Raw genomic sequence first — 26,321 nt, forward strand, 5'->3', positions numbered from 1 at the left:
AACCAAATGCAATGAGTGATCCAGGACTGCATCCTAGACTTGGGTGGAAATTTGCTATAAAGGACATTATTAGAGCAAGTGATAAAATTTGACTACAGACTGCTTATTATAATAATGTATTGATGATAATTTTTTCATTTTGATAATTGTATCAATGAAATTGTTCTTAGCAAAACATATGGAGATATTTAAGAGTGTACTGTGTTTCCAAGTTCTCAATGGTTTAGAAAAATAAGCATATATAATAAACATATATATATGTGTATAGACAGAATGATAAAGCACATGAGACAAAAGGTAAGCGAGTGGTAAATCTGGGTAAGTGATAACAAGAATTTTTATTCTTGGAACTTTTTTAAAGTTTATAATTGTAGAAAAATTAAAAGTTACTCCAAAACGTATTGAATTGTTTTAAAAAATTAATGGTTTACACAGTAGATTAGGCACAGCTAAGTAAGGAATTAGAGAATTGGAAGATAAATCTGAAGAAATTGCCCAAAGGCAGCTTAGAGAACAATAAAATGAAAGAGGAGTTTAGAGATGTGAAAGAACAAGAAAGTCTAAAATTATTTCTTAATAGAGTCTCAGAAAGGTAGAATGAAGGAGAGGCAATAGTTGGAGAAACACAGCTTAGTTTTTTTTTTTTTTTTTTTTTTTTTTGTCAGAACTGGTAAGACACAAATCAACATAAAGGACTACCTTAGAGATAAGACTGTGTTCAGATGATATTGTTTGGGAACTTTTTTTTTCTTTTTTTTCTTTTTTTTTCTTAAACAGGGTTTTGCTCTGTAGCCCAGGCTGGGAGTACAATGGCCTGATCATGGTTCACTGCAGCCTTGACCTCCTGGACTCCAGTGATCCTCCCTCCTTGTCCTCCCAAGTCATGGGACCACAGGCACACACCACCACACTTGCCTAATTTTTTTGTATTTTTTTGTGGAGTTGGGATCTCCCTATGTTGCCCAGGCTAGTCTCGAACTCCTGGTCTCAAGGGATCCACCCACCTCAGCCTCCCAAAGTGTTGGGATTACAGGTGAAACCCACTGCACCAGGCTCTGTATTTAAACTTAAATATGGTTGATGGGAATAGCTTTAAAAGAAAAAGTCTTATCTAGGAATTTTAAACCAAAATTATTTAAGTCCACAAAATTGGAGCACCATAGAAAATTGAAGAAACTAAATATATTCTTGAATTTGAGATTAGTGTTTCGAACTAAAAAATAAATGCAATTAATTAAACAAATCATTAATTTATGTAACACTTGTATGCCAATCACTGTATCAGGCTTTGGGGATTCAAATATTAATAGATACTGTGCTATCTAGGAGTTTTAACTTTAATGGAAGAGATAGTTCAAGCATTTTTAGAACTTATAACCTACCAGTTAGTAGACATGGTGCTAACGATATAAACATCTTAGTCTGGGGAAGAAAAACAAACATGAATAGTTTCAACATAAGTTTGGTGAGAGGGTCATGCACAAGTGCTGTTTAGTAGAGTTGAAGCTTCCCTAGTGCAAACAGGACAGTGTCAGTAGAAATTTCTTAGAGATGATTCTGTTGAAGTCTCAAAGGTGTGGTAGATATCATTGTTAGTTTTTTGTTATTATGTTTATGTTGTGAAATAAAATTTGTACAGAAAAATGTCTATCACCCATCTACCATTTTTAATTTTGATAGACCTGAGTGCTTTCAATAGAGACTCTTACAAAGGACATACTTATGTCCTTCCTTTATATGTATGTATGTGACAGTACTTAATAACAATATTGTCAATATGAAAGCATCTAAATGAATGATTAATAACAGTATTAGTGGCTATTACTGTTATTAATTTGAACACAAAAAGCATAGGCTTGAATGAAAAGGAGAATGCAGAAAGGATAGTAGATTCTTCTCCCTTCTTTGCTCATTCCCATACATAGAATGGAAAATAAATCATTTCACATATCTCAGTTTACATTTAAGGAGTCACATGGGATGTGAATTTGGCCATTGCCTTTCATCAAAGGATTTCTAAGAATCTCACAAGCATACTCAGTAATCCTCTAACCACTCCTGTGAAGTTGTAGCTGGCAATATTATCATCTCTATTATAGTGTGGAGTAAATGGAAGCACTGAAATACTCAGTGATATTTTTATCTTCCACTCAGAAATTTCTTACTACTTTACAGGCCAGTGTTACTGTCAACTTTATGAAGCTTAGTGAGATTATGTGATTTGCCCAACCTTAGGGAAGAATTTGGCGTAGTATGAAGGCTCCCTGAGTCTTAACCGCTTTACTAAGCTTATTCTTCCCCCCCCCATTCCTCCCCTCAGTCCTGCTATTCAAAATTGTATTTAAACTAATGTTTTAAAAGTTCTATAAGAGAACCTCAAATCATAATTTTGTGATCTTCTGAGTGTCATTCCTGGTTTTTTATTAGGAATCAAATGATAGGGGTTTTTTTTTCCTAGAATAATGTCTTTAATATTGTAACTTATGTTAGTCAATAACATTGTATAATAAAACTCATCTACTTGTTCTGTTCTGATGAACCAGATAATCCTATTCAGGATACTACCATGTGTTAAGCTAAATAAAAAACAGGAGGACAGTCTTAGATAATAATATAATTATACAAACATAGTTACTCTATATGTAAAATTGCATGTCAAATGTTTTATATTTTTTAAAATTCTCAACAGCAGTAATTCTGGTAGCAACCAGAATTTTGATCCCGGTGAATCTAAACCTAGTATACCTAGAAATAGAATATAACTTGTAAATTATGGGCACAGGTGGAAATTGGGGTAAGTTGGAAGTTAGAAGTCACCCACAGAGATGTTACCTGTAAGAGGGAGGTAATTAGGACACAATAGATAGATATCCTTTAAATAATTGTCTATTTTTAAATTGTGCTAAATTATACATAACGAAATTTACTATTTCAATCATTTTCTAGGTGTCCAATTCAGTGACATTGAGAATATTTACCTTGTTGTGCAACCATCACCACCATTCATCTCTAGAATTTTTTTCATCTTGTAAAACTGAAACTCTGTATCCATTAAACAGTAATTTCCCATTCCTCAGTCCTTCTAGCCCCTGCAACCACCATTCTATTTTTTGTCTTCATGAATTTGGAATCATACAATATTTGTCCTTTTGTGACTGGCTTATTTTACTTAGCATAATGTCTTCAAGGTTCATCCATGTTGTAGCACATGTCAAATTTCATTTCTTGTTTTTAAAGCTGAATAAGGTTTTGTTTTATGTATATATCACATTTTGTTTATCTGTTCATCTGTCAGTAGATATTTGGGTTGCTTTTCTACCTTTTGGCTATTGTGAGCAATGCTGCTATAAACATTGGTGTACAAATATCTGTTTGTGTCCCAGCTTTCAATTATTTTTGGAAGTGGAATCATGGAATCATATGGTAATTCTATTTTTAATTCTTTGAGGAATTGCCATACTGTTTTCCATAGCTGCTGAACCATTTTACATTCCCACCAGCAGTGCACAGGGATTCTGGTTTCTCTACATCCTCACCAACACTTATTTTTTTTTTTTAAATAGTAGCCATCCTAATAGGTTGTGAAGTAATATTTCATTGTGGTTCTGATTTGCATTTCCCTAGTGATTAGAGATATTGAGCATCTTTTCATGTGCTTATTGGTCATTAGTTTATCTCTTTGGAGAAATGTATATTCAAGTCCTTTGTCCAATTTTGTGTGCCCACTTTTTTAAACCAAGATAGTAGCCACAGGAGCTGCTTTACAACTTTACAGAACTACCAGAAAGATACCACTTTTGTTAGCTAATACTAGTAACAAAAGAGTAAATATTTTAGGAAAATATCCCATATATCTAATCAAATTTTACCTATTTTTCCTTCATGTGTTTCATCCGTCTCCTCTATTCCTACTAACAGTAAACTAATCAATTTAGTATATTCTTATGATTGTGTTAGTTGTAAAAGAGTGGTTGGGCCCAGTTGTAATTAAATGTTAAGAATAGATGGTCATAAACTCTGTAGTGGATTTGCTCTTCTTTCCCCTTCTTTAATTCCCTTCCCCTCAACTCAATAAAGATTTATTACGCACAGGACCTGAGATCTGAGTTTCTCTCCCTCAAGATGTGTGACAGGTGGCAAGTTGCACAAACTATTTTCCCTATTGGCTGAACTAAGTGATTTCTTAGATTTCTTCTAGTCTTGTCTATTATATCTTTTAAGGATTATTTTAAGTAGTATAACTTTTGGTTATTAGATGTCTGATTTATCTTAATACTACACTACCCTCAATAAATAATATTTTTAGATTGTCACCAAACATAAAGTGGGAGATGACAGCCTGTTTTAACTCAGCTTACTTTCTTGTTTTCTATTTTTTACTTATTTCCTTGGGTTTCTTAGATCAACCTGGGGCCTAATCTGTAAACTTTTTAAAAGCAAACATTTAGTTACTTTCCCTAAGAATTACCCATTGATAATAAAGCAATATTTTGAACAGTTAATAGCAGGATGGAATTTGTCTCCTTCTAAAGTATAGTGTTGCATCTTAATAGCATTTAGAAACAAAGGATAAGAAATGCTGTACTGTTTAACTTTAGTTTTTTAATTCCTTTTTTTTTTTTTTTTTTTTTTTTTGAGACAGTTTTGCTCCTGTTGTCCAGTCTGGAGTGCAATGGCACAATTTTGGTTCACTGCAACCTCTGCCTCCCTGGTTCAAGCGATTCTCCTGCCTCAGCCTTGGGAGTAGCTGGGATTACAGGCGTGCACCACTACACCAGGCTAATTATTTTGTACTTTTAGTACAGACGATGTTTCACCATGTTAGGCTGGTCTCGAACTCCTGACGTCAGGTGATCCACCTCAGCCTTCCAAAGTGCTGGGATTACAGGCGTGAGCCACCACGCCTGGCCTAATTTCTATTTTTGAAGTGTTATAAATACCAGAACATCTTACATACCCAAATACAGCAATATGTATTCCAAAGCTAAATATAAATTTTAAAAAATTATCTGCATTTTAATTTGTTTGTACCTCTGTTTTCTTCTTGACTCATTGGGAAATCAGATTAAATTGATATTAAGTAGATTTCTAAAAGCATAAATAATTCTTTAAACCAATTTAATCTCAAGAAATAATGTTGTGATAAGCTAATGTGGATATAGTAGCAAAATAATCTCCTTTTAGATAGATTGTTTTTGTACTTAATATTTACTGTTCAATGATTTTCTTAGATTGACCATCCCTTCTATTTTTTCTTATTCCTGTCCTTTGTAAATCAATAGTTATGTATGAATAGTCATTTTCTAAGATCAGTACAAACTTTTGGGGGATTTCTGTAATACAATATAGTACAATCTTTTTGCTTTATGCTCTTAATTCTTTAATATTTTAATTCTATTTCTCAAGAATCAAGAAAATACTTTTAACACTGCATTTGTCACTGAGAAAACTAGTTTTAATTTATATTGACCTTTTTCTCCTTTGAACATTTAGTCTGCATTCAATAAAATGTTGATGACTGCTCTTTAGAAGACAGCTGTATGAAATAAAGTATTATAAATATTCCGCTTCCCTTTCTAAGCATTGTCACCAACAGCTGGGCATCCAGTTTAGCAGAACAGATTTTGCACACAGAGAGCCTGGCATATTCCTGAATCAGTTTAGTGAAGGAAACAAAAAATAGTTTCTTATGGATTGGGGACTTATAAAGACATAGAGCATCTGTTCCTCAGTTAAGTAATAGTCTGGTTGCACTGAATCATGTTTAAAGCTAGAATAATGTGCAAAACTTTTTTTCACCATGCTCATACCTTTAACACCTAGTGCACTGTTTCTGTACTATACTTTCAACATCTCCACTGAAAGTGTATAAATTATTTTGCTCTTATATATGATATTGTAATAGTGGTATTTTAAAGCAGACAAACATACTAACTTTTATAAGACCTTTTATAATATGACAGATGTTTAAATTGTACGGTAGTCCTTGTATATATAACTGCATATATTTTTTAAAGTAACTCATTTAAATATTTAATTATGATCCCATTTAGAGATATGCAATTAGAATCAAACCTGTCATCATAAATAATTGCTTTCTTCATATGGTATTCTGCTTTAATAAATAATATAAAAATGGGTTGGCAGAACTAACTTAGAATCTTCGTTTATATATCTTTCCCTTAATTATTGGGCTACTTTAAATAAAGCATGTCCAATCTAAAATTTCTTTAAATTTTTTGTTTGTAGTGTTAAAAGATCACTGAAATTGGATGATCTGTTAGAAGAAAATGTAAGTATTTGCTTAAAAGTCATTGCATAAGATTGGTTTTCAATTTTTAACTACTAATTTACCTTGTTGAATATTAAAATTATCCAGACACGATGTGATGTAATTGTGATTGGTACACCATTTTCTGCATATAAGATATTTTAGTTTTTGTAAATCTAATATGTTGAAGTTTCTGGCCAGCTTGAGGTGTTTAGTTAAGAAGCAAATTAATTATTTAAAAACCTTAATGAAATAATTTAGTAGAAATTAATTCACTATTTGTGGAAAAAATAGTCTGCCACTTAAATGTACAAGAAATAATATAGGACAATGACAGTACTTTTAATCTGCATACTATAATCTGCTAAAATGAAATGAAAACATTAGTAGCATTTTTATATCAAAAATGTAATTACCTTCCTCAGCTATGCTGGCATGGATTAAACAGCATAATACTAACACTGTAATAAATTGCACCACGGTTATCACAATGAAAATTAAATTGTACGGTTGCCATTACTTTTTGTAAATTGAGTTGTAGCACATTCCCAGTGCCAGCATATCATGACATATGTTAGTTTATTATTTTTTCATACCAACTATGGATCTAGATAAAAACACTAATACTGAGATACTTATGACCTCAATAATCTTAAATGCAGGTAAATTGGTGAGAAAGTAAATTAAAACAAATAACTAGTCAATAAATAGGCTCCTCCAAATTCACATATGAACGCCATTTCAGTAAATGGGTTTTATATGGAATTTTTCTTTGGAAGACTCACTGGTATTTAACAAAACAGAAATTTACCATTTAGAAAACTTGCTACATGCTTTTTAAAAATTTTTAAACAAAGGTGGCGAAGTACTGCAATGACACTAAAAAAATCATTAACAGTATAATTAGCAATTTAGAATACCATTATCCAACTTGTTCTGTGCAGAATGCAGCTGTGACTATAATTCTGCATCTGTTTCTTTGGTCAGAATGGTATTTTGGTAGATGAGTAGTCCAGCTTGAAATGAAATACTGTTCTTTCCTGCCCCAAAACTGTTCTTTGGGAGATGGTAACTTTGTTTAAATGGAAAAGAATGACCGTTTCAGAACCCATTCTCTTCATGAAGTAAATTGTCATCATAGCAGGCTTTCTATGTATTTTTTCTCCAGATGAAGATGTGTCAAGGTAGCCAGTGTCACAGCTGATATCCTGTATTAGAAAAATACATTGTTATGTTTGGCCCAGTCCTGTACCTTTCAACAGAACTTAAATTGATTTAAGCTTGTACCAACTGATTTAGTAGTACCGATTGATTTAACTTGGTACCACATGACCACATCTGCCTGAAGGAGGTTTCTAGCATACTAGCTTGGGCCTATTTCCTGACCAGTTTCTGGTATTTTCAGCTTTTTCCTCTTGCCTTATCATATGTTTGAAGCTCTATATTTGCATCTTAGAGCTAACAGCTTTTGTTCTGTTCTGGTGTTAAGTTTGGGCTTCTCTCCATGGCTACATACACACTTCATCTACTCTACTAACAACTTAGCCCTGAAGCAACTTGGCTTCCGGTTATATACCCACATGGCCCATGACCCCATTGAGGCTGCCTTAGCCCATGCAAAAGGAAATTGGACATTCAAAATATATACCTACAATTTTAGGAGTACTTAATTGTTGTGAAGCTATAGTGGAACTAGTAGTTACTTTGTGGTCATTTTGCCTTACCAATATGTTGCTAAAGGATGAAGACTGGTTTCTAAGGGAAAGAGATGGCCCTTATATGCCAGTTGGTTGAAGTGGAGCCTGTTCGTCCTAAGCAGTGGCCATATCCAGAGATACTTGGAACTCCTAACTCCCAGTGGTCCTAATGCAGCTGCAGATCTTTGTGGAAATTAATGCTTCATAATGTTTGGGCAAGGCTCAAATGCCATTTTCTTATGTCTCTTGATATGGTTTGACTGTGTCTTCACCCAAATCTCATCTTAAATTGTACTCCCGTAATTCCCACGTGTTGTGGGAGGGACCTGGTGGGAGATAATTTGGATCATGGGGGCGGTTTCCCCCATGCTGTCCTTGTGGTAGTGAATAAGGCTCATTAGACCTGATGGTTTTATCAGGAGTTTCCACTTTTCCATCTTGCTCATTTTCTCTTGCCACTGCCATGTAAGAAGTGTCTTTTGCCTCCTGCCACGATTCTGAGGGCTTCCCAGCCATGTGGAACTGTAAGTGCAATTAAACCTCTTTTTCTTCCCCGTCTTGGGTATGTCTTTATCAGCAGCATGAAAACAGACTAATATACCTCTTCTAATGGGGCAAGCAGAGATATGGACCATACCCTGTGTTCTTTCTTTAATATACAGAATGTATACTGCCAGTACCACAATTTGCTGAACCTCACAAGTTGTTGGGTGTTGTAAGGAGCTGAAGAAAGTTCCAATTTATAATCATCTACAGTATTTGGGCTGCTTGAGTTGTTACTCTCCAACCATTGTTCCTACATGGATTTTAAGGAATGAAGATGAATTATATATTACAAACTGTTGCCAATGGCAGTCCAGATGAATTTATATGGACAACTGGCTACCTGGCCATATACCAAGCCAGCTTGACCCAGTCTTTTTCTGGCCACTTCAGAGAGAGAATAGAAGATGCTATGGTTGGGAAGAGAAGAGCATGCTTCTTACCAAGGCCAGCTCAATAGGCGTCCTGCCAGAGGAGTAGTGGTGCAGGTTTTGTTGAGGAGGTTTGCCGATTTATATATAGATACCCAGTCAAGAGTACTCCATTACTATTAGTAAGACACCTTTTTTTTTTTTTTTTTTTTTTTTTTTCCCCGAGACAGAGTCTCACTCTGTTGCTCAGGCTGGAGTACAGTGGTGTGATCACAGCTCACTGCAGCCTCAACCTTCTGGGCTCAAGCAGTCATCTCTCCTCAGCCTTCTGGGTAGCTGGGACTACAGGCACAGGCCTCTATGCCCAGCTAATTTTTTTTTTTTTTTTTTTTTTTAGTTTCACCGTGTTGTCCAGGCTGGTCTCAAACTCCCGAGCTCAAGCAATCCGCCCATCTCAGCCTGCCAAAGTCTTGGGATTACAAGTGTGAGCCACCATGCCTGGCAGTAAGACACTTCTAAGTCAGATTATTCCCATTGCCTAACCTAATCTCTCCAATTCTAGAACATTTCTCTCACCCCCAAAAGAAACCCCATACCTATTAGCAGTTAGTCTCAATATCCTCCTCTCCCCCACCCCCTAGAAATCACTAATCTACTTTCTGTCTTTATAGATGTTCTTCTGAACATTTCACATAAATGGAGTCATATAATTTTGTGTCTGGCTTTCATTTAGCATGATATTTTCAAGATTCAATTTACCTATTTTTTTCTTTGATTGTCCTTTTGATGTCATATCCAAGAAACTTGTAATCCATGGAAACACAGGTTTTTATCTACGTTTCTAAGAGTTGTATAGTATTTACTCTTTAATTTAGGTCTTCCATTTTGAGTTAATTTTTGTACATGGTTCAAGGGTAGGGACTAGATTCATTCTTTTGCATGTATATAACCAGTTACTGGTTATACCCATATGTAAACAGATACCCACATGTAAAACAATGCATGTAGTCCCTACCATTTGCTGAAACGACTATTTTTTCGTTTATTGAACAGACTTGACACCTTTGTTAAAAATCAAGTGATCATAAATGTATATATGTATTTCAGAATGCCCAGATAAATTCCATTTGTCTATCTATATATATGTGTTTATGCCACTACCATGCAGTCTTCATTACTGTAAGTTTCTAAGATCAAAAAACATTTTAAGTTTGAAATCAGGAAGTATGAGTCCTCCAACTTTGTTGTTCTTTTTCAAGATTGATTTGGCTATTCTGTATCCTTCATAATTCCATATGAATTTTGGGATCAGTTAGTCCACTTCTGGAAAAAAAAAAAAAAGGCATTGGAATTTTGATAAGGATTACATCAAATTTGCAGATTCAGTTGGGAAATTTGCAATCTTAACAATAATAGTAAGTCATACAAACCATGAACGTGAGATATATTTCCATTTATTTAGAACTCGCTTAATGTCTTGCAATAGTTTTATAGTTTTTAGTATGTAACTTGTAGTTTTTTGATTAAATTTATTCGTAAGTATTTTATTCTTTTTAAGCTATTATCAATGGAATTGCTTTATAATGTCATTTTTTTTGTTGTTGTTCTTTTTTTTTTTTTGAGACGGAGGCTCGCTCTGTCACCCAAGCTGGAGTGCAGTGGCGCGATCCTGGCTCACTGCAAGCTCCGCCTCCTGGGTTCACGCCATTCTCCTGCCCCAGCCTCCCGAGTAGCTGGGACTACAGGCGCCCGCCACCGCGCCCGGTTCATTTTTTGTATTTTTAGTAGAGATGGGGTTTCACTGTGGTCTCGATCTCCTGACCTTGTGATCCGCCCGCCTCGGCCTCCCAAAGTGCTGGGATTACAGGCGTGAGCCACCGCGCCAGGCCTTATAATGTCATTTTTAGAGTAGTCACTGCTAATGTATAGAAATACACTGATTTTTACATATGGATCATATATCCTGCTGCCTTGCTGAACCGATTTATTAACATTAATAATTTGGGGATTTTCCTTTTTCTGTTTTTTGAGACGGAGTCTCGCTCTGTTGCCTAGGCTGGAGTGCAATGGTGCAATCCCCGCTCACTGCAACCTCTGCCTCCTGGATTCAAGCAGTTCTCCTGCCTCAGCCTCGCAAGTACCTGGGACTACAGGTGCACGCAACCACGCCCAACTAATTTTTGTATTTTTAGTAGAGACAGAGTTTCACCATGTTGGTCAAGCTGGTCTCGAACTCCTGACCTCAGGTGATCCACCCATCTCGGCCTCCCAAAGTGCTGGGATTACAGGCGTGAGCCACAGTCCCCCACCCTATTTAGGGTATTCTATATATAAGATCAGGTCATCTGCAAGTAGGGATAGTTTTACTTCTTCTTTTCCAATCTATGCCTTTTATTTCTTTTTCATGCTCATTTCTTTGGCCAGAACCTCCTGAACAATGTTAAGTAGAAGTGGCAAGAGCAGACATCCTTTTCTTGTACTTGATCTTAGAGGGAAATAATCCAGTTTTTCATCGCATCGTTAAGTGTGATGTTAGCTCTGAGTTTTTCATACATGTCTTTTATCAGATTGAGAAAATTCTGTTCTATTCCTAGTCTGTTGAGTGTTTTTGTCATGAAAGGATGTTAGATTTTTGTCAGTTACTTTTCCTGCATAATTGAGATGATCGTGTGTGCTTTTTTCTTTTATTCTCTTAATATAATGTATTACATTGATATTTGTATGTTGAACCAACCTTGCTTTCCTTGGATAAATTCTGCTTGTGTATGACATGTAATTCTTTTTTGCTGCAAATTTCAATTTGCCAGGATTTTTACATCTATATTTATAAGGGATTTAGGTCTGTAATGTTCTGGTGTCAGGATAATACTGGCTTCAGAGAATTAGGAAGTGTTTCCTCCTACTTTTTGAGAGTTTGAGAAAAATTGGTGTCACTTCTTTAAACATTAGTAGAAAGGCTGGGCACAGTGGCTCACACCTGTAATCCTAGCACTTTAGGAGGCCGAGGCAGGCGGATCACCTGAGGCTGGGAGTTCGAGACCAGCCTGACCAACATGGAGAAATCCCCGTCTCTACTAAAAAATACAAAATTAGCCCAGCGTGGTGGCACATGCCTGTAATCCCAGCTACTCGGGAGGCTGAGGCAGGAGAATCGCTTGAACCCGGGAGACAGAGGTTGTGGTGAGCTGAGATTGCGCTACTGCACTCCAGCCTGGGCAACAAGAGTGAAACTCCATCTCAAGAAAACAACAACAACAACAACAACAACAACAACACCACTAGTAGAATTCACCAGTGAAACTACCTAGTCCTGGACTTTTCTTTGTTGTAAATTTTTTGAATATTAACTCTATGTCTTTACATGCTGTTGATTTATTCAGATTTTCCAGTTCCCCATAATTCAATCCTGGTATGTTATGTGTTTCTGGAAATTTGCCTGTTTCATCTAGATTATCTAATTTGTTGGCATGTAGTTGGTCATCGTATCCCTTTATGATTTCTTTTATTTCTGCAAGACCGGTTATAACATCCCTTCTTCATCCCTGATTTTATAATTTGACTCCCCATCCCTTCCTTCCTCCCCCTCTCCCTCCCTCCTTTTCTTCCTTCCTTCATCAGTCTAGCTAAAGATTTACCAATTTTGTTGATCTCCTCAAGGTACTGACTTTTGGAATCACTGATCTCTATTGTTTTTTGTTCTCCATTTCATTTGTTTTCTCTTTGTTTTTTTTTCCTTCTGCTTGCCTTGGGTTTAGTTTGCTTTTCTTTTTCTGGTGTCTTACAGTGGAAGCTTAGGTTATTGATTTGAGAGCTCTCTCTTTTAACATAGTTATTTGCAGCTATAAATTTACCTCTGAGTACCACTTTCACTACATCCCATTAAGTTTTTGTATGTTTTGTTTCGTTTTGTTCTTAATGTGTTTTTTAAGTTTTAAAAAAATTCTTTCTTTGACCCATTGGTTATTTAGCAGTGTATTGTTTTATTTACACATATTTGTGTATTTTCTAAGTTTTCTTCTGCTATTTTTATTGTCATTCCATGTGGCCAGAGAACATTCTTTATGAGAACATTGTATTATTTTCATCTTTTTAAATGTGTTGAGACCTGTTTTGTGGCCCAACATATTATTATCCTGCCAAAGGTTTTATGTGCACTTGAGAAGAATGTGTATTCTGCTGCTATTGGGGGAGGGTTCTATAGATGTCTGTTAAGTCTAGTTGGTATGTAGTTTTGTTCAAATTTTCTGTTTCCTTGCTGATTTTCTATCTAGATTTTGTATTCATTGTTGAATGCGGGGAATTGAAGTTTCCAACTATTATAGTTGAATTTTCAATCTCTCCCTTCCAAATTCTGCCAGTTTTTGTTTTATGTATTTTGGGCCTCTCCTATTAGATATGCATATGTTTATAATTGTATATCTTTTTTTGTTTTTTTTTTCCCCCAATAAGTATTTATTCATTGTATTTTCTTGGGAAAAAAAAAAAAAGAGGGGGAAAGGAACAGGATGTGTTACAATAGTGCAACAGAAAAGAAGTGCCAAGTACAGCAAATTGACCATAAAATAAACACATCCCAGTGATAAAGTCACCAGAGCCCAAGGGAGCTCAGTCTCCTGCAGTTCAGGAAGATGGGGAAGGGAACAAGAAAAGAACAGACAGGTACACACTCTGCCTACCTTCTGTCCTTCCCTCTTCATGAATTCAGACTTGCACAGAGCTTTAGTTTCTGTCAGTAAACATCGAGCTACATTTGTCCATCTCTTATTAATCAATCTTGTGGTCACTTTGACGTACATGTTTTGCACCTATATAAAAGCTTCTGAGTGACTTAGATACTTAGATTTATCTTCCTTTTCTTACTCTCCCACCCAGGATGAGACACGTCACCCAATACATCCTATTTGCCCTGTTTGAACAAAGTGATGTAAACTTACAGTGCTCGTAGGGCAGGTAAATGAAACTCCCTTTCTCTTCAGCTACTATGACTGTACAATCACTATTGCAACAATGCAGGACAGTGGCTCCAGATAGTATTAACAAAAGCCCTTGGTAATGGGACTGGGTCTCTAAGTCCAGAATTTTCAAAAGTTAAGGATTTTTTGTTTTATTTTATTTTTTTAGAGTATGGATCTCACTCTGTCATCCAAACTGGTGTGCAATGGTATGATCATGTTTCAGTGCAGCCTCGAACTCCTGGACTCAAGTGATCCTCCCAGCTCAACCTCCCGAGTAGCTAAGACTACAGGCACATGCCACCACACCTGGCTAGAAAAATTAAGGATTTTTGTCTTTGCTTCATACATTTATTCCTGGGCAGCACAGATGGGTACAAGCGTTTCATTTAAAAAACCTATGCCTACCAGCTCATACTTGGACAGACACACACACACACACACACACACACACACACACACACACACCCACCTCAATGTGCATGGTAGATTTAGTTTAATCTCAGTGAAGGATGGATCTGGTGTGTGAAGCAAGTCTAGTACTCTAGGATTAGAGGCTTGGAGTAGGAATCCTTTATTGCATATGTAGACAGCTTTATCTAACCTTATTCCTCTCTAGGCCTTTCACCTGGCCCAGGCTCTAACCTCTCTGCACCACCTTCCAATTCATACTCACGTCCAATCTTCCAGTAAAATGAGATCAAGTCATGGGACAAATCAACTAAAACCAAGTATCCCAAGAAACATTATCAAGCTGGAGGAGTTTTAAGAAGACATTGCAGCAGAAAACCCAGCCCTTACTGACAAAAATGAGATAGTCCAATAGGCTATGTACTCCAAGTAGTTGTTTTTTTGTGGTGGTAATTTAAACAACAACACAAAGTACTTCTGCTGTGCAGACCTGGAGCGGCTGTCAAATTATCCCTGAGGTTGCCTGTGTACCTCACAACAAAGTATAAAAATAAGGACCTTAGATTAAAATATATAAAAATATTTTTATTAAGGAAACAAAAGTTAAAATAAAATGCACAAGATACATCATTTGCACACATCAAGTACAGTTGGCCTCCTGGAGAAAGTGAGAACCAAGGTGCACTTGTTCAAAGGAGCAAATAAAATTATAGGGCCAGGTGCAGTGGCTCACAACTGTAATCCCAGCACTTTGGTAGACTGAGGCTGGCAGATTGCTTGAACTCAGGAATTTGAGATCAGCCTGGCAACATCACAAAACCCTGTCTCTACCAAAAGTACAAAAAATTAGCCAGGCATGGTGGCATGCACCTGTAGTCCCAATTACTCAGGAGGCTGAGGTGGGAGGGTCAATTGAACCCAGGAGGCGGATGTTGCAGTGAGCCATGATCGTACCACTGCACTCCAGCCTAGGTAACAGAGTCAGACTGTATCTCAAAAAAAAAAAAAAAAAAAAATTACAGTGGCCCAGAATGAGGCAGGAGTAAGCTTAGAAGTTGCAAATCTGCAGCTGTTTGCTTAAGCGCCCCTTTTGCCTGTAATCATACCCGTTGCTTGGAATAGTTCCCGGCTCTCTGTCTCATGAATGGGTTATGAGTAGACACATGGAAAAGCCCTGCCCTGATCTACCTGAGAGATTCCTTCCCACAGAATGTTGTGGCTTCTTGGTGTTGTCCATGAATCTGGTTTCATGCTGAATCTTTTCATTCTGGTATAGGAAATATTATTATATATCCTTGTTCAAAAGGAAAATGGGTTGCCCAGAGTGGAGCCTAAGATAAAGCATCCTGGTCCTAGGGAGCTTTTCCATAAAAGCCCTCACTTTTTTTTTGCTTGAATGGCATGGTTGGAATTCCTTTGCCTTCACCCTCACCCCCACCTCCCTGCACAAGGGAAGAGAGTGATTGCCGTGGATCCTGGCCTGAGATACATGGCAGTGCCAGCTGCGCGCTACCTGCCCCATCCTACTTTCTTTGCTCTTTGCTAGTTGAGTGAGGGAATATATTCGTTAAGTGAGGAAACTGAAATTCAGATAAGTGGTGCGTCCATGATAGCATAGCTGGGGAGCAGCAAAACCATTATGTGAGCCTCGGCTTTCCAACGTTAAGTCTGCGGTTCCTTCCATATACCACAGCTATCTTTCCTTTAATGTAATTGTTTAAAGACTTCATGATTCTTCATTCTCTTTGGAAAATCTTATTTCTAATACTGTTGTTGGATATATTTTTATATTATCTTTAGCAGTTGATTAAATCTGTTAAACATTTTTTAAATACTGGGTCAATTCATTGGGGAAAAAGAAAGTCTTTAATAAATAGTAACCATATAGAAAAAATTCATTTCATATACAAAATTCATATGCACTTCATATCTCACTTTATTTACAAAGTTTATTCCAAGAAGGATCATAGGCCTAAAGTAAAGCCAAACCATAAAGTCTCTGGAAGCCTGCGTGGTGGCTTCTGGCTGTAATCCCAGCTTTGGGGGAGGCTGAGGTGGGAGAATTGCTTGAGGCTAGCAATTTGGGACAAGCCTGGGCGATGTAGTAAGACCCTGTCTCTAAAAAAACTTTGTTTGTTAAATAAGCTAGCATGGTAGTGCACACCTATAGTCTCAGCTACTCAGGAGGGTGAAGTGGGAGGATCGCTTGAGCCCAGGAGTTCAAGGCTGCAGTGAGCTGTGATAGTGCCACTGCACTTCAGTCTAGGTGACAGAGAAAGACTTCATCCCTTAGAAAAAAAAAATTACAGTGTAAGAGAATGACGGTAATGATACTTTTATTATTAAAATTAATACCTTTAAATTGTGAAAAAATAATTACTACAAATAGAAAAACCAGTGCATCAATGTTTTTAACCAGTATTTTATTTTTCTTGTTAGGGTGAAATTTGCATATTATTAATTTCAAAGATTTTGAGTGTATAATTCGAGGAGTTTTAGCAAATGCATAATTCAGTACCGTAGCTCTTAATATATTGGTCATATTCTTTCCTTGCTATCCCTGTAAGTTCGCTAAGATAAGTTCAAAATGTTTCTGTTCTCCATAGCTACCATAAAAACAAAACCCCAACATTTTTAGAACCATTAAGGTTGATAATTGTGGTAGCTGATAAGAAGGTAGTTGGGGCTGGGTGTGGTATCTCACGCCTATAATCCCAGCCCTTTGGGAGGCCAAGGTGGGCAGATCACTTGAGGTCAGGAGTTAGAGACCAGCCTGGTGAACGTAGTGAAACCCTGTCTCTACTAAAAATACACAAATTAGCCGGACGTGGTGGTGGGCACCTATGATCCCAGCTACCTCGCCTAAACCCGGGAGGCAGAGGTTGCAGTGAGCCAAGATGATGCCACTACACTCCAGTCCAGGGGACCCAGCGAGACTTTGTCTCAAAAAAATAAAGAAGGTAGTTGGTTGATATCTAGTACTCTTCTAGGAACCTTAGGCCCAAATTGTGAAAAGTCTCTAAGGCAGCTAATGCTAGAGTTTTCTAATGTAAATTTCATAATTAGTACTAGTAATGTGTATTATCTTAGGTGAGACACTCCGATAGCTTAAATAACCAGTATAAGTTTATGAAGAATTATCTCCTTCTAGCTGCCCTTTTGTTTCTAGTTGGCCAGACACTACAGTATCTGTGTTTTAAATATTTTAGCATAGGCTGGCAGTTCAAAATAATGATAAAGTATCCTTTAAACCCCATATTTTATCCTGCAAGAATTTTTCGTTAGTACTTTCTAGACTGTTTATAATAGGTTTAAAAAAATCAATAAAATGCAGGCATTTTTTGTAGTGTATGCTTTAAACAAGGTGACAAAGCAAGCTACAGTTTGTGAAAGATATTGAAGGAAGGAAAGGAAAATATCATATCTATTTGAAATTATTGAGAGAACATTGATTTTTTCTCTCAGGCTGAAAAATCGATGCCCAAATTTTAGTTTTGCTAATGTACAAGATTAGACCTCCTTATAAAAAGTACAGTAGCATTTGGGCGGGACTGATTGCAGCATCTTAGAATGTGGCATTTCTTCTGTTTAGAAATGGTGTTAAATAACTCTTAAGGAGTCAGGAAATATTACAAGCAGGTTTGTTTGTTTGTTTGTTTGTTTGTTTGTTTGTTTGTTTTTTGAGACAGAATCTCCCATGTCGCCCAGGCTAGAGTGCGGTGGCATGATCTTGGCTCACTGCAACCTCTGCCACCTGGGTCCAAGTGATTCTTGTGCCTCGGCCTCCTGAGTAGCTGGGACTACAGGCGTGCCACCACGCCTGGCAAATTTTTGTGTTTTTAGTAGAGACGGGGTTTCCCCGTGTTGCCAGGCTGGTCTCCCACTCAGCCTCAAGCGATTCACCCACCTTGGCCTCCCAAAGTGCTGGGATTACAGGCATGAGCTGCCAGCAGTTATAAATTATTATAGAAGTGGTTGTGACATCTATTTTCTTGTATGTGTGTGTGTTTGTTTGTGTGTGTATGTTCTGATCCACAGCTCACTGTAGCCTCAGCTTCCTGGGTTTAAGTGATCTTCCCACTTCAGCCTCCAAAGTAGCTAGACCACAGGCATGCACCATTATGCCCAGCTCATTTTTTGATACTTTTTGTGGAGACAGGGTTTTGTCATGTTGCCCAGGCTGGTTTCGAACTCCTGAGCTCAAGCAGTCCTCCTGCCTTGACTTCCCAAAGTGCTGGGATAACAGGCATGAAACGCCCTGCCCAGCCAACACCAACATCTCTTTCTTTCTCTCCCTCCCTCCCTCCCTCCCTTCCTTCCTTCCTTCCTCCCTCCCTTCCTCTCTTCCTCCCTTCCTCCCTTCCTTTCTTTCTTTCTCGTTTTGTTTACATCCTGAGTCCTTGCTTTTTTCTAGCCAAAACTAGCCCTCTTAATTTTTCTTCCTGTTTTTTTAAAGGACTCATAGGTAGTACTCATCGTTGCTGAGTGGAAGGAGTACTGACTTCTCAGTAGCTCAGTCTTCTCTCAAATCCCAGTATTCTTAATTCTTCCTTTTGTGGGAGAGTAATAAGTAGGCCAAGACCTTCAAAGTTTGGGAGATGGCAGAATGGAAATTCTCAGATCGATTCTAGGATTACTTTTAAACCTCTTCAGAGATGAAAAGTTAGAGGAACTTGGTACAACCTTGAGGGAAAGAAAACTTACGGAAGTAGGGTTATGCCTTTGTGTGTACCAGTAGGGCAGATAAACAAAAGTGCATATTTACTGAAGAATATTTAGTGGTATAGTAGGGAAAGGGTAGATTTTCAGTTTTCCTTCTGTGTGTGGTAGTTGTAGACAGACATTTTTCTTTTTAACCAACACAAATGACCAAAAAAAACAAAAAGAAAGAGAGAAGCCTCAGTATTTCTAAAATGAGGCAAAAATACACACACACACACAGCACATGCACACTCACAGTTATTTTCTGAAAGCTGGAAAATTGTTTCCCAGGAGAAATGTATGATCTACAGTTAAAATGTTTAGACATTTGGCAATTGGATAAATAATTTTTTGGTGAAAATAGGAAAACAGTTTGACATAAATGTACATTAGGGTAGTGACTTTCATTTCTTGTACATACACAGTGAAGTAGTTCTGGGCAATAAATTCTTGGAAAAGTAGAGTAGGAATTGGATAAATGTCATAGTTTATGACTGAATACATACAAACAGGTGAAAACTCAAGATGGAGAGGTAATAATAACCACCTGATAAAGAGACTTAAAACCTTTTCACTGTACAAAAAAAGATTGCTTTAGAGTTATAACTTGATATTATAGTTTGATTTTTTAAAAGGTATTCATTCCTTTTGTAGCCACTATGGATACATAAAATAAAAAATGCCTTTTGTTTCTCAATATAATTAAATATTGTTTCCCAATATTTAAAATCTTAACTGTAAAATTTTTTTTGAATGCTATAGATTCTGGAACTAATATTAAGATTACTAAAAAAGATGACACAGCCACTATTTCCTCCATAGGTCTCTTAAAAATAAAGGATAGTTGACCATGCAGAGTTAAGGAACTATTTCAAATCCTCTGCCAAGCTATATCCAGTATGTTGGCAATATATGAGCCATCAGACCTTTCCTGTATCCCCCAGATCCATCCTATGCTGTCTGTTCCACCTCTTATTCCAGATTTCTCATTCTTTTTTCTGTAACAGACTACTGCAGCCAACTTTGAATTTTCCCTCTTCTCTGAATTTCATTGCATACATACTAATTTAAAACCTCTTCATTGTTGTTCTGACTTTTAGTAGACACTCCTTAAGGCCAGAGCAATTTGTTACATTTCTTTGTACACATTAGTTAGCAATGCTGGTGTGTGATCAGTAAGCCTTATGGAAAGCAAGTTTTAAGGGAATTCAGGAAAGGGAACAATTAATAGTACGACAATAGATGTTTGAAGGAAAGGGATCATGAATGAGGGCCTAAACTAAAGAAAGTCTAGGTCCTGGGGAAGATGAAAAAGAGGATGTTCCAGGCTGAGATCACAGAATGATCTGAGGCCCAAATGCACATAGCCTAGTGACTGAAGCTGTAGGTAACAGTGAATAATTGGATGAATGAACCAATGAACAAATTAGTATATTCTGAGTAGAGCAAGATGGCCAAATTTACTGGACTGTTCCTTGTAAGTCATTCATTCCTCACACATTTTTTTAGTTCTCTAGGATATAAAGATGAAAAAATAATATTTATTTTCAGGAGCAAATTCTAATCGAACAGACAAAAATTAAAACTTATTAAAATATGTTACCTGAAATAAGAGGTATGTCCAACACCTGTGGAAACACAAAGGAGGAAGCTGCTAAGAGGAAGTTTGTAAGATACGCCAGATCCTCAAAGGCCTTAAATGCCTGACTCAATTGTTTGGACATTATTTTGGTTATTATTGAAGCAAGACACTACATCAGACCACTTTGTGAAGCTGTAGGACAGCAGTTATCCTTTCTAAGGTTTCTGTGTGAGGCTTAGTAATAGGCACCTCTGAGAGTTTTCCTGCCCTGGCCCCATAATTATACTTCAAGTTCAGCTGAAAGCAAAAGTCAGGGTATGGTTGGGAGAGTTGGCCATCTCTAACCTATTTGGAAATACCATCTCAGAAGGTAGTAACCCTTTAATGCTAAAATTTAGTAAATATCAAATTGAGATGTTCTAGTTATTATAGAGACCTGAAATGCCTACCTAATTTGAAAGAATAGTGTTTACTCTGAGAGTGATAATTAAGTATATTTGTAATCTGAAAAGCAAGAGCAAGGAAACGAATTTGAATTTTGCTGATTTTTAATGGTATATAATTTCAAAAATCTATAACATAACTATTTCTGTCCTAAATTATTATTTATTTCAAGTCATTTGATCCTTCAAAAATCACAAGGAAGAAAAGTTTTATAACTTATTCTCCAACAACTGGAACTTGTCAAATGAGTCTGTTTGCTTCTCCCACAAGCTCTGAAGAACAAAAGCACAGAAATGGACTATCAAATGGTTAGTTGAACATTCTTTTCTACTTATTGTAAGGTTTTTCTAGTTATTGGCTAAATCAAAATTTTGCTTTAATTATATATGGATCTTGCTACAGCTGATTTTTCTCTTCTCTCAAATAATTTAATACCTTAATATAGGTGTTACTTAGGACATAAATGTAAACTTTCGGCACTTATTTTAAAATGCAACTGCAGGCTTTGTTCCCTTACTATCCCATCCATTAAATAGAAATTATGGCCTGACTTGCCTTCAGCTACTATCAATTATAATGGTTACAGATATGCCCCTTAACAAGCTATCCATCATGTGCATAAATTAACGGCAGCATAATTCAGGTGCTGCTGCACTACAACTTAAGAGTGATACTTCTAAATGTTACTTTTATTCATGTTTTCCATTTAGTTTTACCCATGTTTAGTATATCTTTATATAGCTTACCTTTATTTATTATATTTCATTCCCTTCTTTTTCTTGACTATTTCAAATGTATTTACAAAAGGTTTGTAGAATTTTTCCGTAGAGAAAAATCTAATTTTAGTATGAAATTCTTTATTTTAAAATATTATTAGTTTAATTTTAATTTTGACCATACATATTTGTTGTCCTCTGGTAGTTTATTGCTAAAATACTGATTTAAAAACACAAATCTCGATTTCATGGGTTTATCTATCTATTTTTTTGAGAAAGGTTATGAATCAGTGACATGTAGTTTTATAATATAAAATTTTAAATAGGCTCAAATTTAATAGTGTATCCTTTAGATATACTGTCATTAGCCTAATTCACATTTTATTGTTTAACATTTAGTGAGTGCTAGCATATACTAGAAGCTACCCAGAAACAAAGAAGTCTTATTTTATGTAATTTGTTATAATGTAATACAAAATGAGATCTTAAAGTTTTGAATGTCTTTAATTTTACTTTAATCAAATGCTTTTTATCCTAAAGCTGTGACTATTAGGTTTCTCTTTCCCTAAACTGCATGAAAATGTATACACTTTAAGTTTCATAGTTCTATTTTTATATACATGCTATATCTTTTTAATTAAAAATAAATGCCTTAGAGATTGTATATCCCTATACTGAAATGTGAATAGATTTTAAGTTGATATGTACTCAATTTCCATATTGAAATTAAATATGGACTTAAGGGGACATTCTTTTTGCCCATAAAAAGATTGGTCACATGATTTCGGTTGACATTTAAGTGGATAATTATCACAAATTATAGTCCTAAGTAAGCTCTTTTTTTAAAAGTCAGATAGCAAGGGTTTCAGAGGTGCTGGCAATGTTCTATTTTTTGACTTACATAGTGGTTACACTGATTCACTCTAGTGATTCATCAGACTGTACATACATGTTTCATGTGTGCCGTAATGTATATATCTCACATATAGAAGTCTCTAAACAGGAGAATTTTGTCCAGAATTCTGTATCAGATTATGTCATTTGTAATAATTACATTGCTTATCCTAATATGTCATCTTGTACATGTTTTAAAAATAAAAAAACTTGATTTTTATGAAGTAACTTAGTTCAAAATAAATGAGAAAATATGACTTATGAAGTCATTTAAATTCTAAATGAGGTCATAATCTCTTAACAAATCCCACTTTAAAAATATTATACAAAACATAATATAAAATTTAAATAACATTTTCAAGGACATTTTAGGTGCTACTCACTTCCCATCACACTTATGATGAGATCCAAAACCTTGTCATGACATGGAAGGCCATATGTCCATCTAATTCCCAAACACCTCGTCTGCCTCATTTTCTACCCTCTTTTTACACTACTTTAGCCACTCTTACCTTCTTGCTATTTGTCAGTCATGCTGAGCCCCTTCTTGCCACGGGGTCTTGCAGTTCTCTCCACCTGGAATACTCCTCCTCCAGATATTTATATGTACTTTCTATGTACATTTGAACCATGTACTATGAGAACAGAAGACTTAATGTTATATTTAAATGCATTTGTAGTTATAAAAGGATGAAAAATTTGGTTCTGTGTCTTCCTTCTACATACATTCTACATTGGCCAAATATGGGATTTGTTTCAACTCTTTAGTTTATACATTTAACAGATACGTTCATGCAGCACATAACGTTTCAGTCAGTGACAAACTATGTATATATCGGGGTCCCCCAAGATTATAATGGAGCTGAAAAATTCCTATTGTTTAGTGGCCCAGTAGCCGTCATAACATTGTAGCACAACACGTTACTCACATTTTTGTGGTGATGCCAGTGTAAACAAACCTAGTTCACTGCTAGTCGTATAAAAGCGTAGCATGTACAATTATGTATAGTACATGATATAGTTGTGTACTGCATAATGATGTTTTGTTCAACAACTGACCACATACAATGATGGTCCTGTAAGATTATAATACTGTATTTTACTATGCATTTTTATGTTTAGATATGTTTAGATAAACAAATACTTACAATATGTTACAATTGCCTACAGTGTTCAGTACAGTAATATGCTGTGCAGGTTTGTAGACTAGGAGCAATAGGCTATACACTAGGTGTGTGCTAGGTTATACAATGGAGATTTGTATAAGTATACCTACGATGTTTGCACAACGAGATCACCTCATGATGCATTTCTCAGAATGTATGTCCATAGTTAAGTGACACGTAACTATATGTATGTGTGTATGTTGTATATCACTTATATATTTTTTAATTTGTATGTGCATTATTATATTGCTGCCCTCCTCCAACCCGTAGCAAGTTTCTCCATACTATTACAGTTGACCCTTGAACAACATGGGTTTGAACTACACAGGTCCACTTATATGAAGATTGTTTTTGAATAAACATACTGGAAAATTTTTTGGAGTTTTGTGACAACTTTGTAAAACCCTGCAGACAAACTTTATAGACTATAAATATAAAAAAAAGAAAGTTAGGTTTGCTATGGATGCATAAAATATATGTAGCTACTAGTCTATCATTTACCATAAAACATACACAAATTTATTATAAAAAATAAAATTTATCAAAATTAATGCATACAAACACTTAGACCCTACACAGTCCCATTTGCAGTTGAGAGAAATGTAAATGAATATAAAGATGCAGTATTAAATCATAACTGCATAAAATTAACTCTAGTACATACTATACTACTGTAATAATTTCATAGCTACCTCCTGTTGCTGTTTTAGTGAGCTCAAGTGTTGCAAGTATCTGCTTGACATACCATGTGATGCTGATAATCTCTGCACAAGCAGTGTGTGTCTCAAGTAAATTGTGTATTGCAATAAAAAGTGATCTCATGGTTCTCGTATGTTTTTCATCATGTTTAGGGCTATGCTGGAAACCTTGAATAACACCGTGAAACCCACATAAAGTGCCACTAGTGATGCTGGAAGTGCTCCCAATGAGCAGAGAAAAATCATGACATTACAAGAAAAAGTTGAATTGCTTGATATGTACCGTAGATTAAGGTCTGCAGCTGTAGTTCCTACCGTTTCTGACAGTTCATCTCGTAAACAGATGACAAACTTATGGTATTGATTAATACTTTACAATACTGTAAATATTTTATCTTACGATTTTCTTAATAACTTAATTTTCTCTAGCTTACTTTATTGTAAGAATACACAGTATAATACATGTAACACACAATATATGTATTAATTGACTTTGTGGCATCTGGTCAACAGTAGGCTATTGGTAGTTAAGTTTTCGGAGAGTCAAGAGTTATACTTGGATTTTTGACTACATGGAGGGTTGGCACTCCTAACCCTCGAGTTGCTCAAGGGTCAGTTGTATGCATTTTAGAAAAGAAGAAAGAGTAAATTTTTCCCCTTTACTCCCATGAACACTTCAGACTCGTTATTTAATAATGAAAGTAGAAGAATAAACAAATTTGCATAGTCAGAGAGTACTTGTTAACTGGACAATAGATCTGTAAAAATCACTCAGACTATAACAATATAACAGCGCAGAGAGATAAAAGGAAAATATGATAAAACAATAAAGAGAAATGATAGGCAGAATAAGACTCTCCAACATCTGCCAAGTTGGAGTTCTACAAGGAGGAAATACAGAGAATAGGCCATAGGCAGTATTCTAAGATATAAGGACTATCAGTTTTTCGTAATTAAGGAAAGATAAGAATGTGCAAATTAGAGTAGCATGCTAAGTCTGCGCAGGATAAAGTAAAACAGATCCACATCTAGTTATTTCATGATAAAACTGTATGTAGAACATGAAAGACAAAATTCTAAGGGCAACCAGAGAAAAGATAGTACCTACAAGAGAATAACAGACTGATAAACTTCTTATTTATATCAGTAGACTCCAGCAGAAAATGCAATAATAGTATCAATTAGGAATCACAGTCGAGTTTTTATCCAGGAAGTGAGGATGAAATAAAGATATTTTCAGACAGTCTCAGAGAGTTTGCCACTCACAGATTCTCAGTAAAATAGCTACAAAATAAGTTATTTCTCCAAGAGGTAAAGTGAACCTCAGATAAAGGAGTGGAATTGCAAAAAGCAATAATGAAAAAGTGAATTAGCAAACATGTTAATCTAATTACAAGTTTTGCTGACTATAAAGCAAAAGTCAAACAATTGGAGAGCGGGTGAAAAACAAATAATAGACCACACTATCATGGAAGATAAGGAGGCAACAGATAAGAGTTACGGTGTGGTTTTTTGTTTGTTTGTTTGTTTTTATACTTTAAGTTCTAGGGTACATGTGCATAAGGTGCAGGTTTGTTACATATGTGTACATGTGCCATGTTGGTGTGCTGCACCAATTAACTCATTAAGGTCCTTGTATTTTCAGGCAATTGATGAGATACCTATCACTTGACTTCATTGTATTTTTTGTTTTCTTGCCTGCAAAATGGAGAAGATAGTAATTCCTACCTCAGAATTTGGAGGATTAAATGAATTAATACACAGAAAGCACTTAGAATGGTACTTGACATATATTAATAGTATATGTTCCGTACATATTTTAGCCATTTTAATTAATAGCCGTTTTAATTAATTAGACTTTAAGAAAAGACATAA

General features: G+C 35.9%; 1 protein-coding gene across 10 annotated transcripts in view; it reads left to right on the forward strand.

The window, feature by feature from the left end:
* The window catches only part of ITGB3BP (integrin subunit beta 3 binding protein), a 73,809-nt gene that overhangs the window by 10,787 nt on the left and 36,701 nt on the right, over positions 1 to 26,321 (forward strand). For 5 of the 10 annotated variants that reach the window (XM_038000845.2, XM_007978468.3, XM_007978474.3 and 2 more), the window contains exons 2-3: positions 6,250 to 6,292; positions 21,145 to 21,280. In XM_038000845.2, coding sequence (XP_037856773.2) covers positions 6,250 to 6,292; positions 21,145 to 21,280 — 179 coding nt within the window. Of the gene's footprint in view, positions 1 to 6,249; positions 6,293 to 9,279; positions 9,387 to 13,754; positions 13,833 to 21,144; positions 21,281 to 26,321 lie in introns of those variants that run through there. The other 5 variants (XM_073007241.1, XM_038000877.2, XM_073007240.1 and 2 more) reach the window with 4 other exon arrangements.

Source organism: Chlorocebus sabaeus, chromosome 20 (assembly GCF_047675955.1).
Source record: "Chlorocebus sabaeus isolate Y175 chromosome 20, mChlSab1.0.hap1, whole genome shotgun sequence".
In the NCBI taxonomy this organism is placed as follows: domain Eukaryota; kingdom Metazoa; phylum Chordata; class Mammalia; order Primates; family Cercopithecidae; genus Chlorocebus; species Chlorocebus sabaeus.